The sequence below is a fragment of the Rhinatrema bivittatum genome, chromosome 5, assembly GCF_901001135.1.
Source record: "Rhinatrema bivittatum chromosome 5, aRhiBiv1.1, whole genome shotgun sequence".
Classification (NCBI taxonomy): Eukaryota; Metazoa; Chordata; class Amphibia; order Gymnophiona; family Rhinatrematidae; genus Rhinatrema; species Rhinatrema bivittatum.
Window position 1 is genome coordinate 250,206,216 of NC_042619.1, and position 13,548 is coordinate 250,219,763.

General features: G+C 43.4%; 1 protein-coding gene across 2 annotated transcripts in view; it reads left to right on the top strand.

Annotated features, from left to right (window-relative positions):
* The window catches only part of PEBP4 (phosphatidylethanolamine binding protein 4), an 846,886-nt gene that overhangs the window by 756,215 nt on the left and 77,123 nt on the right, over window positions 1-13,548 (top strand). For both annotated transcript variants that reach the window (XM_029603777.1, XM_029603776.1), the window contains exon 5: window positions 2,822-2,867. In XM_029603777.1, coding sequence (XP_029459637.1) covers window positions 2,822-2,867 — 46 coding nt within the window. The remainder of the gene's footprint in view (window positions 1-2,821; window positions 2,868-13,548) is intronic.

The window sequence follows — 13,548 nt, forward strand, 5'->3', positions numbered from 1 at the left end:
TGCACCTGTTTTTCATGTGGGTAGATTTTGTAAGGAAACTAACATGGGTGGAATTGAAAATGCAATCTCTCACATTATTTTACAGTCCTATCTAACACATGCCCCCAGAACGCCTGCCCTCAATGTGGCCAAAAGAAAGTGCGTTGTGGAACAGGGTGCAGAGTTTTGGCCTATTGAAGGAAGGCAGTTTTACAGCATCTAATTTACACAATTGTAAATCGCTATTTATAACCTAAATGGCTTTGAAAATTGCCCCTTTTATGTATTTATTATATTAGATACATTATAATAGCTCTTTATGGCATAGGCAATCAGTGCATTATATTGTGGTTGCTCTTTGTTTCTTTTGTAACACAGTAAATGATGGCAGATAAAAACCAGTATGGCCAATCGCACACAGATTCCTTTATGGGATCTGCCATCCACTCTTCCCTCACGTACCTCACTCAACTTTTCAAAGTACTGCCACTGCCTTTTAGGATTGTACATTCCATTCCATGCAGGTTATCCCAATGCTTCCTTGCAGATTTGATGGACTTGTACCACTGCTGTTGTGGGCTGCAACTACCACTCCTTACAGGTAACCCCCATGCCTTCTAAGGAGCACACGCGGTCATATCGTTACTGGTTTTGGCTTGACTGCTGTTCCATGCAGGTTACCGCAATGCTGGTGGAATATTTCTCTTTTTTTTAACTCCAGACATGGCAGAGATTAATGAATGAAAGGTTTTCTTAGCTTCCTGTTAGCCTTCTACTTCTGAACTCCCCCCCCCCCTGTGCATTAGCAAAGAACCAGAAGGCTCTGCTACCTGTACACTTGTGTTAGTCGCCCTTCACAGCATCAAACCCAGGGATCTGGAGTCCAGGGTCAGGGCATTATAGAGACGTCCTGGCCGGTCTGAAGAGGAAACTGTCCGCACTGGGAGAAAGGCAGGGCGAACTCTTTCACCTGCCGGCTTTGCACCAATACTCATGCTTCCACTTTCAAACTTGCGGTAGGTAAAGAATACCCGCAGTCACTTGCACTTGCTTTTTCTGCTACGAGAGTTTTGCTGGACATGTACATGCAAAGCTTCAAAAATGCAGTCTGTATGTGTACTTTTCCTCCCCTGACCTAAATACATCCCCGGGAACAGCTCCTCTCAATGTAGCCCAAAAGACCTGGTGGAACAACTGGGACTTCTAACCGCGCAGAGGGAGAGTAGTTTTCAGACAGGATTCATGTGGGGAAAATGCTTTTTACCTGTGCTAAGCTGCTGTCTGAAAATTCTCCTATGCACTTCATTTTCAGTTTGGAATTTAACTTAACTTTATTCTTACTTTAATGGCACCTGTTTAGAATGTACAATATATACATTTACCAGCATTAATATATGTGCCTGCATGTAAACTGTTGTGATGGTATATACTTAACGACGGTATAGAAAAGATTTTAAATAAATAAATAAATAAATAAACTTTTCTGCTTTAGTTCTTTCTCCTCTAAAACTGTTTGTCTGAGCTCTCACCCAATTCCTTGCCCCCCTCCCATCCCCACACACACACATACATACATACACAATTTCCATTCCTTACACTGTGCCTGGTTTCAACAAAGGAAAGTGATTTATTCTTGCTGGCAAATGGAAAGAGGTGGGTGAAGAGATTAAATCATCTCTTGTGCAGTATGGGAAATGGTCTGCAGCTGACCCCATGTTAGCTAGGGTCAGGAAGAGACAGCAGCAACCAAGGGCCTCATACATCCACAAGTAGGTGGGCAGCTGGCAGACAGTAATTAAAGTGGAATAAGGATGCCTCCTCTGCTATTGGTGAGAATTAATGTATTAAAAGGCAACCCCCACCATGTTCACAACCCCAAACGATGGCAGACTACGCAATGTTTAACAGAACAAAGGGAATTCCAATCAGAGAAGGAAACCAGCGTACAGGCTGAGGCTGAATGGAAGCATACTGGTTCTGCTTTGGGTTACAGTGCGGGAATATTACTGGTTGATATCTCAAACTAGAAGTACATCCCACAGGAGTTTGGTAAATCTGTAATCTGCAGCCTCCCCATGTCCTCAGCTGGGGATCTTGGGATTTAAACCTTCTATCTCTAGATGAAGGATTTTATGCTGAATTAAAAGGAGCAGCTTCCCTAGCTTTCACTTTGTCACTGAAAAATAGGCCCTTATTCAAAAAGGACTTTTTCCATTTCTGTGCCTATGCAAACATTGAATAAGCTTCTTTGAAGGTTCTAGGATATTTCAGTGAGAGATACAGTTAGTTAATATCTCATACCAGGAGAGCATCAGCAACATGTACATGGCTGATATCACTGGGTGGGCAGGGAAAGTTGATATAAACTGTCCAGAGGAGTTATCTATTGATTGTTAAATGATTGGCATTTCATGTTACAATAGATCTTGGTATCATAGTTCAAATGTAAATCGCCAATCCTTCCTGTTATGTGGAAACTACATTACTTCAAAGGAGAATAACTGTTGCCCACTAGTCACCAGTTTCTATGAGTTCCTGCTCACCTCCCATTCTAAGTTCAGTGTCCTTTTAAGTACCTTCAGAACTCCTTAAGAAATGAAAAGAATATTTCTTTTTTTTTTTTAGTTCCAGACATGGCAAAGGTGAAAAAGTGAAAGCTTTTGTGAACTTCCTCTTAACCTTTAGCTCTGCCCCCCTCAGTTTTTCTGCGTTAGTAGAGAGCTAGCTTCTGAATCTGATCACTGTAGAAATTAGTGTGCACAAGGACTTAGAGGGCAACAGGTTTGAAAGGCTCACTCCCTTGCCAATTTTCAAACTCACGTATTGTTTTCTTTCATTCCAGGGCAATGATCTACTGACTGGGGAACTGAAAGGCAATGTGCTGTCAGGTAAATTGAGAATCCACAGTATCCCTGCCCATTCACTCAACAAAGCCAAGAACCCAGCACTGGGCAAGATCTAATTCACCAAAATGTCAGAAGAGAGCGGGGATCATGATAGAAATATGTTTGGTTTCTGTTCCTTAAAAAAACAATGTTATAATATTAATTACCTCAGAGTACTAGGAGTATCAGAGTGTACCGAACTGATAACTCATAAGGGAGTGATTCCAAATGGGGATATAGAGATAGAATATGAATTAAATCAAGGATACATAGAGGTTTAATGTTAATGATATAAAAAAGTCATGTGGGAGTAATCACTTTCCAGCCACAGTCTTGTTTAAATCCCAAGATCCCCAGCTGAGGAATGTTGTGGTTGTCTTAAGGTTGATATTATTTATACAAAAATAAAAAACCTCTTATTTGAAATGTTTAATAAAGTGATTTAGGGGCCGATGCAATATAGTGTGCTCTCCTGAGCACACTGTTTAACCCGTTGTCGGACGTGGGTTAAATAGGCGCTATTCCACCCCCTAATGCAATAGGGAGATTAGCGTCTATTTAACGAGCGTCGGACACGGAGTGAATGAGTAAGCACTCATCACATGCAAATGCATGTGAATGAGGCTAATACTTATTCACTCCAAATGCAAAAAAATAAATGTGCATCTCAGACGCACATTTATTGCTCAGGTATTAACGCAGAAAGCAGGCGCTGAAAAGTCAGCGCCTGCTTTCTGCGAATAATATTGCATCGGCCCCTTAGGAAGGTGAGTAAATGGGTATGTGGTGATGAGCTAAAGTCCACCAGTGATTGTACTCCAGTGCTTCCTTTCTACCTAGAGTGTTTTTCAGCTTCCTTTATTACTCTTTTAAGTGGATTAGACTAGTATATAAGTATTTACATAAATATAAAGGGCATTTAAAAAATATTTGTTGTCAGTTTTACAAAAGCCAAGGTGAACTGGATATGATCTCAATATCTCACACTTACTGCTAGTGCTCTTATTGCTTGCATTGCACCAGAGAACTTTCTTTATAAGGTACTAAATGCACAGACAACTTATCTAGATGTGCCTAGAACAGGACTTTCCAAATCTGTCCTGTTTTCAGAATATCCACAATGAATATGCATGCAATAAATTTGTATAACATAGGGACTCAGTATATGCAAATTTATCTCATGCTTATTCATTGTGGATATCCTGAAAACCTGACTGGCTGTGGGATCCCCAGGACTGGTTTGGGAAGCCTTGGCCTAGAAGTTCTTTTCAATCAGGCCTGTGGCACCCAAAACAATTGGGATTATTTCTGTATCTTTTTGCCACATTATCTTGGTCTCTGATTGCATTTCTTGATACTTAAGGATCTTATCTCTCTCCATACATTGGGGCTGATGCAATACAGTGCGCTCAGCCAAGCGCACTGTTAACCCACAGTTGGACGCAGGTTGTAGAGGCGCTAACGAATCCCCTTATACAAGAAGGGGATTAGCACATCTACAACCAGGGTCCATCGCAGAATGAAACTAATAACGCTCATCACATGCAATTGCATGTGAATAAGCCAGCTATTCACTCCTGATGCAAGAAAAAAATGTGTGTCCAGGACGCACATTTTTGGGATCAGAAATTATCGCCTGCCCAGAGCAGGTGTTAATTGCTGAGCGCTCCTTAAACTAGTTTAGAAAAGCAGAAAAAACTGCTTTTCTGTACTGCCTCCTACTTAATATCGTTGCGATATTAAGTTGGAGGAAAAACGAAACTAAATAAACTTAAAAAAAAGTTTAAAAAAAAAAAGCCGGCAGTCGGGTGCAGGAAACGGATGCTCAACTAACAAGCATCCGTTTCCTGAACCCCCTGGCTGTGCGGCGTTTAGGAAAACCGATGCTGATAAACTCGGCGTTGGTTTTCCTTATCAGCAGACGGCCAATGCTGATCAGAGTCTCGTTAGCAAGGAGGCACTAGGGGCGTGCAAGTGACCCTAGCGCCTCCTTGCTAACGTGACCCCTAATTTAAATATTGCATGGCGCCCCCAGGAGGGGCGCCTGGGAGCACTGACTGTTAAGTGCCCGCTTTCTGTGCATAATTATTGCATCAACCCCATTGTACAGAGTAATCACTTGGTATTGACATTTCTATTACAATGCTGTTCCTATGTTTTTCTCCTTTACCACAATGTCCGGTTTTCAGGCATCAAGCTTTTTATCAGTTGGAATAGGAATGGCCCCGGTAATCAAAATTTCTTCATTTTCCACAATTCTATCAAGGTCATTATCTCAGTGTTTTTCTGGAACGCCAATGTTATAGTGTTTACACATTTTCTGATGGCTGAGCTGTGCCATCTTGTTGTGCCTTTCTGTATACAGGCCTTCTGACATCAGCACATCACAGCCAGCGACAAGATGTGTTAACTGTTTCCAGTTCTGTTTTATACAATCTGCATTTATTTTGCCATTTTTTTATGCAGATTGTGAACAATCCTATCCATAGTCCACTGTTCTGTGCTGACACTTATCAATCTCTCACCTCTGTTCAGCAGAGGATGCAGAGCTAGGAATGTCAGCGGGAGTTGTGTTGGTAACTCAAGGGGTAGTGACTTTAAATGAAATAGTTTTGCACATACCGTGAAAGGAGTGCACCTCACTCATGAGCAAGGGAATGATGGATATGATCGCATCCTCTCAAATTTACTCCCAGTGCTCTTCTTGATAACTGCATTTTGCAAAACAGAGCTTTCTTCTGGAGTTCATAGAATGTAATCTGCATAGGCAACATATCAAGGTGCGCCAGGAACTATTTCTTTATTTTTCTGCCACATTTTTTTTGGACTCTGATTGCATCTCTTGCTGGTTGAGGATCTTCTTTCTCTTTATACGTTGTACAAATTAGTCGCTAACTACTGATGCTTTTATTAGCAATGTTCTTGTGTTTTTCTCTTTTACCGCTATATCTGGTTTTCTTACTGGCATAAAACGTTTTATTAGTTGAAATAGGAATGTCCCAGGGGATCACAACTTCTTCATCCCTGCAAATCTGTAAGGGTCGTGAACCCAGTGTTCTTCTAGTACAGTGATTTACATGGGTGAGCCACAATGCTCGCTCATATTGTACGATGCAAGAGAGCATGAAGTGCTAGCTCCGTGAATTTTGAATACCACAAGGGCCAGCATAGGAGGAGCAACAGCAGCTGAACGGGCTCCCTCCTCCTATGATGGGTTCCCAGTAGGATCATGCACAGGCCTCTTTTTGTCTTTGGATCCCATCCCACCGGTGGCACTGATGGTGCTCGAGGCCCACTTTCTTCTTCCTACCACCAGTGGCCACAAAACCTCTTTTCTTCCTCCTGCTGCCAGCAGGCTGGGCTCTGCCAGCGGCACGCAGGTTCTCCTCCTTTTTCGTTCGCTGGTGGGAAGGTGGTAACCCCACCAACATTTAGCTACATATGTATCAGGCGGCAGGGGGAGGTAGCCACCAAGTGTTTTGGAGAGCACTTTTTGCCACTCCAAAATTTTGGGAATTAACTGTCTTTTTGCACTGTCTCCTCTGTCTGGAGGCAAGGAAGTTTTATTTCATCTTTCATGCTTCTTGCTTGATTTTTCCCCTTTTTGGGTTCAAGTAATATTTTTGTTCCACTTGGTGCTGATGGCCCATGGTGCCCAGGATTCAGTAACCAAACCATTGAGAGATTGGAGTCTTTCATCCTAAAAGAAACAGAAGTGTGGAGGAATTCATGTGGAGGAGGGGATCCCATCAAAGGAAACTAAAGGATATAAAGTAAAGGTAACAAGCACTTTGTTGCTGCTTTACTAAGTATTACACAAAGGGAGTGAGAAGTGCCCACCAGGGGCTGAATAAAGAATTAAAGTATTTAAAGACGATTCTGAAAGAGTATTAAATCTGGGACTAAGTTCTGATAAATTATTGGGGCTATATATATTCTAACCACCTTCAGTGGGAAGTTCTAAGAATTAAATTGGGGATTGAAGAAGGTTTGAACTAATTTCAGTCTAAGGAGTCAGAGGAGTTAAAGGAAATGGAGAACAGAAGGAATTCAGTGTAAATTAAAGTGCTTCCAGAAAAGTTGACACTCTTCTACAGAAGTGGAGTCACAAGTTTATTTTATCTTTCTCTTTCTTATTATTTAATGATCTTGAACTAAGGGCCGAATTTATATGTAAATAGCATTCAGTCATCTAATCAACTATCAGTAAAGAAGCTGGAAACCACCATTCTTCTCATTGTGTGTTTATTGGATGCAGAGACAAAGTTAATTAGTAGTGCAGTGTATACCAAGGATGGAGAAAGGGCTAGTATTGCAAAAAGCCAGTATAAGAATTATTGCTCATCCCCACAATTAGAATCCTAGGACTCAAGAGAGTGAAGATATCTGGTTGGGGGAAGACGAGACTGAGAGACATTGGAGTGTTGTGCAGAAAGGGTCTGTCTCTTTCCTTTCTTTCTATGTGCCCCTGGGTGCCAAGAAAAGGATCCTACCCAACCAGAGGTTAAGAACATACGATATGCCATACTGGGTCAGACCAAGGGTCCATCAAGCCCAGCATCCTGGTTCCAACAGTGGCCAATCCAGGCTACAAGTACCTGGCAAGTACCCAAACATTAGATATTTCACAATCTGTTGTTCCTAATTGATTAACAGCAGTTTATGGACTTCTCCTCTAGGAACTTATCCAAACCTTTTTTAAACCCAGTTACATTAACTGCCATAAACACATCCTCTGGCAATGATTTCCAGAGCTTAACTATGTGTAGAGTGAAAAAGAATTTTCTCCGATTTGTTTTAAATGACAATCACAGGAATTGTAAAGCTTCAAGTCACCTACAAAGAGTAGGTGAGATGTTATCTGAGGATCATTAGTATCTCTAGGATTAAAGATGAATCCATAGCTCAAGGAGTTAATAAGAGTACTCGGTGGATTTATTGCCAGAGTCGTGACCGAGAATCTCCCTGAAATATTCCTCACTGGAGTCTGATGTTAGGAATGACAAATTATTCATCTTCATAATTCAAATGGAATACAGTCTGCCATGGTGAACTTAATGTACTTGATCAATCCTGGGTTCATATTATACATTTCAAGTTAATTTATTATCCAACAGTGAGAGATGTTGTTGAAAGCTTTCTTATAGTCAATCCATGCTATGGAGAAATGACTACTTATTTGATGATTTCCTTTTCTTTAATAAGGATAGGTGGATCCAGAACCAATGGGTTATCCACCTCTACTAGCAGATGGAGAAGGAGTAAAGCCGACGTCATGGTATATATATCCCTGCACAGCCCACCAGTATTCTCTGCAAAAGCCAACTGTGGACAAACTAACAAAAACTTGATTATTAACTGACAACCACTCCAGCATTCAGCTAACAGGAAACACTGAGCTCAGGCAATGAGTGAAATAACACTAGTCTAGGGACTGGATTGAAATTTACCAGTAATCCCTGGAACATGCAGCCACACAGGAGGACAACAGCACAAACATCCACCAGCTGATGGCGGGAAGGTGGATCCACCTATCCTTATTAAAGAAAAGGAATTTATCAGGTAAATAGTAATTTCTCCTTTTTTAGCATTCAGATAGGTGGATCCAGAACCACGGCCTCCTGGACCAATCTGGCACCAGCAGAAGCACCATCCCCATGTGACTCTCGATCCTCTGAATCATTCTGGCCAACGTGGGCCTTGGGGGAAAAGCATACAGGAGCTTGCCCACCAGCCACTCCTGCATGAGGGCATCGATGCCCAAGGACTTTTGATCTTTTCTGTGACTGAAAAAGCGAAGAACCTTTGCATTGTGAGATGTCGCCAGCAGGTCTAGAAATGGTAGGCCCCAGTGGTCCAGTGTGAGCTGGAATGCCTTGTTTGACAATTCCCATTCTCCTGGGTCCAGACTCTGTCTGCTGAGAAAGACGGCTCTTACGTTTTCTTTTCCTGCAATGTGGGAGGCTGAGCTTTCCTGAAGATGCACTTCCGCCCATTCCATTAGTTGGGCTATTTCCTGTGACATTTGCTGGCTCTTGGTTCCTCCCTGGTGATTGATGTAAGCCACTGTTGTTGCAATTTCTGACATTATCCGGACCGCTTGACCCTGTAATTGGTCAACGAATCATAAGCAAGCCAACCGGACGGCTCGGGCTTCCAGCTGATTGATGTGCTGCACTCCAGCGCCCTTGCACCATCAACTCCTGACAGTGGGCCCCCCAACCCAGGAGACTCTCATCTGAGGTGAGTACTAGCCAGTCCGATAATCATAGGGAAACCCCCTTCCTTAGATGGTCCACTTGCAACCACCACTGCAGCTGTATGACGATCTCCTCCGGCAGGTAAAGCCATATCGAATATTCTTCAGACTGTAGACTCTAACTAGCCAGAAGAGTGTGCTGAAGAGAGCGCATATGCGTCCTTGCCCATGGAACCACCTCTAGGGTGGCCACCATCAAACCGAGCACCTGTAAATAAGACCACACTGTCGAGCGTATTGTTTCTGTTAGTAGTCGCACCTGCGCCATCAGCTTCAGAATGCGGCCCTCTGACAGGAACACCCTGCCTTGCTTCATGTCGAACCAAACACCAAGATAGTCAAGTGTCTGAGATGGATATAGATTGCTCTTGGCCAAGTTCACCACCCATCCTAGTTCCTGCAGCAAGGAGATCAACTTGCGTGAAACCCGAAGGCTCTCTTCCAGACTCTTGGCCCGAATCAGCCAGTCTAAGTTTGGGTGAATCAGAATGCCATCCTTTCTCAACACTGCTGCAACTACCACCATAACTTTGGAAAAGGTTCTTGGCATGCCGGAAACTGATAATGTCGCCCCAAAACAGTGAAACGCAGAAACCATTGATGCTCCAGACGGATGGGAATATGACGGTGCGCCTCTGACAAATGCAGGGACGTCAGAAACTCTCCCGACTGTACTGCCATTATCACTGAACATAAAGTTTCCATGCAAAAATGAGTCACCTGCAAATGACGGTTGACTCCCTTGAGATCTAGAATGGGGTGAAAGGAGCCCTCCTTCTTGGGCACAACGAAATAAATAGAATATCTGCCCATATTGTTTTTGAGACCTGGGCACCGGAACTACAGCCCACAGAGGTTGAGGATTCTTAACAATGTTCTTTCCATTGCTTATCTCTTCTGCGGAGAGTTGCAGGGAGATACCATGAAGGAACACTGAGAAACCTCAGAGCATAACCATCTCTTATCACCTCCAGAATCCACTGGTCTGACATGATCTTGACCCACCTCTGATTAAAAAGAGAGAGGCAACCCCTTATCTCCTATTCCCGGGTGGGTCTGTACACCTTCATTAAGAGGCTCAGGGGGCCCCACTACCCAAGCCTGCACCCCTTCTGGGCTGCCTGGGACAAAAGGACTGAGACCTACGCTCTATAGGATCAACAGTATCTGAAACCCCTGGCACGATCTCTCATGCCAAAGGAGTGCGGTGTCTGCTTCTTATTCTCTAGTAACCGAGGAACCTGGGCCTCACCACACTTATTGGCCATTTTTTCCAGCTCATTGACAAACAAGAGTGATCCCTTAAAGGGCAATTTTGTAAGATTAGACTTTGAAATTGTATTAGCCAACCAATTCCTGAGCCATAGTTGACACCTGGCTGCTATTACCAAAGCCACCCCTCTGGCTGAAGCGTGAACCAGGTTGCAGCCCGCATCTGCCAAAAAGGCAGCTGCCGGTTCCATCACTGCTTTTGAATTCCCGCCAGATTCATTGACTTCTTGAGAGAGAAGTAAACAAGAGCGAGCCACCAGAGAGCAACAAGACACTATCTGCAAATTCATTGCCATCGCTTCAAAGGTCTGCTTAAGGAAGGCCTCAATTCCTCTATCTTGTACATCCCTCAATGCCGCTCCCCCTTCTATTGGGATAGTCTTCTGCTTGGTGATGGCACACACCAGTGCATTCACTTTTGGAAAACGCAATTGCTCTCTTGCAGCTGGATCCAGAGGGTACAGCCCTTCCAAGGCTCATCCCCCTTTAAAATTAGCTTTCAGGGTGACCCATTCAAGATCAATCAATTCCTGAATAGCCTCCATAATAGGGAAGAAACATGAAGCTTTATGCAAAGAAATCAAAATGGGATCTTCCTTTGGCTCAGACATGGAATCAGCTCCTGGTACCCCCCAGCATCTTCAATGTCTGGGAAATCAGAGCCGGTAACTCATCTCTATAAAAGAATCGCAACATAGTTCTATATGGCTCCAGCCCCGGAGGAATTTCCCCATCCTCCAGGAAGTAAGGATCAGCTTCATCATCCAGGTCCCTATCAGCTTGACCCGCAGCAGGTCTACACTTACTTCAACACTTACCCACAGCACCAGGCAGGTGGGAATCTGCAGCCTGTGATCCTGAATTGTTAAGATTGACAGGGGCCAACGTCTGTGCCTGAAGAAAAGACTGCAGCCCTTGAAAAAATACCACCCAAGAAAAGGCAGAGGGGTCCATGCCCAAACCAGGGGGCACCGGACCTGAGCCCACCGAACTATCTTCCACCACTAAAGAACCAGTTAGGGGAGCCCCAATTCCAGGCAAAACCTCTGGCAACTCTTTTTCCATTCCCGCATCCTGCTGGGCAGGACCGGGCTTAGCAAAATCAGACGGAGACAAGTCTCCCTGAGCCTCCAAACAGTGCTGACACAAGTTAAAGGCTGGGATGCCCGAATATGGCAAGCAGCACAAAGGGTAAGGCACTTAGGCTTGTTTGCTATCAGCACCATAGTCATTTTAACAGCATGCTCTAAACAGGTATCTGAGAAATGTGCTCCCAGCTATACTCACAATAGGTGCTTGTAAAAATTAGGCACTCAAAAATTAGACACCCAAAAATTAGGCGCCTAATGTACTATTCAGATAGGTGCCCAACTTGAGTGCCCATCAAGCGCCCTGAAGTCCTCCATTGTGCACCTTTACGCACACAACTGAGTGCCCAGGTAAGCATCCTTATGCACCCAAATGAGCGTCCAGCTAGTTGCACAGCTAGACTCAGCCGGGCGTGCAAGCGCAAACAGACGTAAATGAAGAGGGCAGCCTTAAGCGCAGAGAAAAGGCGCACAAACGTCACCGCGGCCTACCACGCAGTGAAAAATCTAAGCCTGAGAGTGGGGTCTAGCCCAGAAGGCTGCTCAACCTGCCAAGTTGCCAGAGTCCCCCCAAACTCCCCCGGAGGCGGGACGGACGTCTGATCGGCACGCCGAGCACAGAGACCGGAGGGGAGAGGAATCCCTAAAATCATCTCCTCTCTTTTTATTTACTTTTTTTTTTTTTTAATAATCTTTACCTGAGCTCAGCCCTTCCCGGCTGAATACAGAGTTGGTCTCCAGCTGTAGGGAGAGAGGGCATATATCTTCACCGCCGCACTTGGCTTCCTGCACCCACTTGCCTTTCAGCTGTGGGTTTTGTTTTTTTTTTACAGCTAAGTCCATGCTGGCAAAAACCAGCTACTGGACTAAGGCATTCATCTGAGGTAAGAATTTGAAGAAATCACCTCAGGAAATTTGACTGAGGGAGGGTCCATAAGGTATCACCACAGGACAGCGGGGCAATAAACTTTTTTCTTTTCTCCTATAAAAACCTTTTAAGCAATCCCCAGTAGGGAGATGGACATTCATCTGTTGGAGACGAAGAATACCAGCAGACTGATGTTTGTGCAAGGCTATATATATGTGACATCAGCTTTGCTCCATCTCCATCTGCTAGTAGAGGTGCATAACCTACTGGTTCTGGATCCACCTAACCAAATGCTAAGAAAACTGAGGTTTTGATTTATTTTGCATCTGGCCATGATAGCTTTATTCAGCATCAACTGGTATGTAGTTCCATATGCTCCTTTTTGATGCCCTTTTTCTTCTCTTGCTATAATGATATTTGAATCTATGTGATCATATAGTCTATCTGCATCAATTGTAGATTATAGGTAGGCAGATTATTGGGGGACATAATATGGGTTTTCCTATGAAATACATGTGTTCGTCCTGTTATTAACTATTGCGGTGCTAGTTCTGCCTGTCTGATCAATTTATTTTTGCAGTTTAAGTCTTGATGGAGAGATGTTAATTGTTTGAGCCAAAAGTAGGACATTCCATCAGTGCAGGACTCTTCCAATTTGGGGCACTTTTTAATTGGTTTCCAGCTGTTTTGATGTTACTTCAGGCCATCCCATAGTGTTGATACTTGCCTTTTCCATGTTCTCTTGTATTCTAGGTTACCATTGCTGTGCTAACATTTATAAAGGAGATGGAACAACTTTTAAACTAAATCATGGGGAAAAGTGACAGTTGCTTAGTTCAGAATGAGGTATCTTCTAAGGATATTGGCATAACAGGAAAGTTAGAATATCCCACTAGAGAGATTGTGTTTAAGGCTGAAGTAACCTAGGTGGAATTAAATAAAGAGTAAACAAATATGAAGGATTCCTAAGTACCTATATCAACTACTAAGCAGGTTGTGAATACAAATAAAAAAACATACTCTAAATTGTCTGTATGCAAATGGCGGTTTAGTCTGATCTCTGTGGTGAGCAAAGTAAAGAATGAAAGCTAAAACAGAGGATAGTGCAGTTTCTGGAATCCAATGAATTACAAGATCCAAGGCAGCATGATTATACCAGAGGTAGATTTTATCAGACTAATCTGATCAATTTCTTTG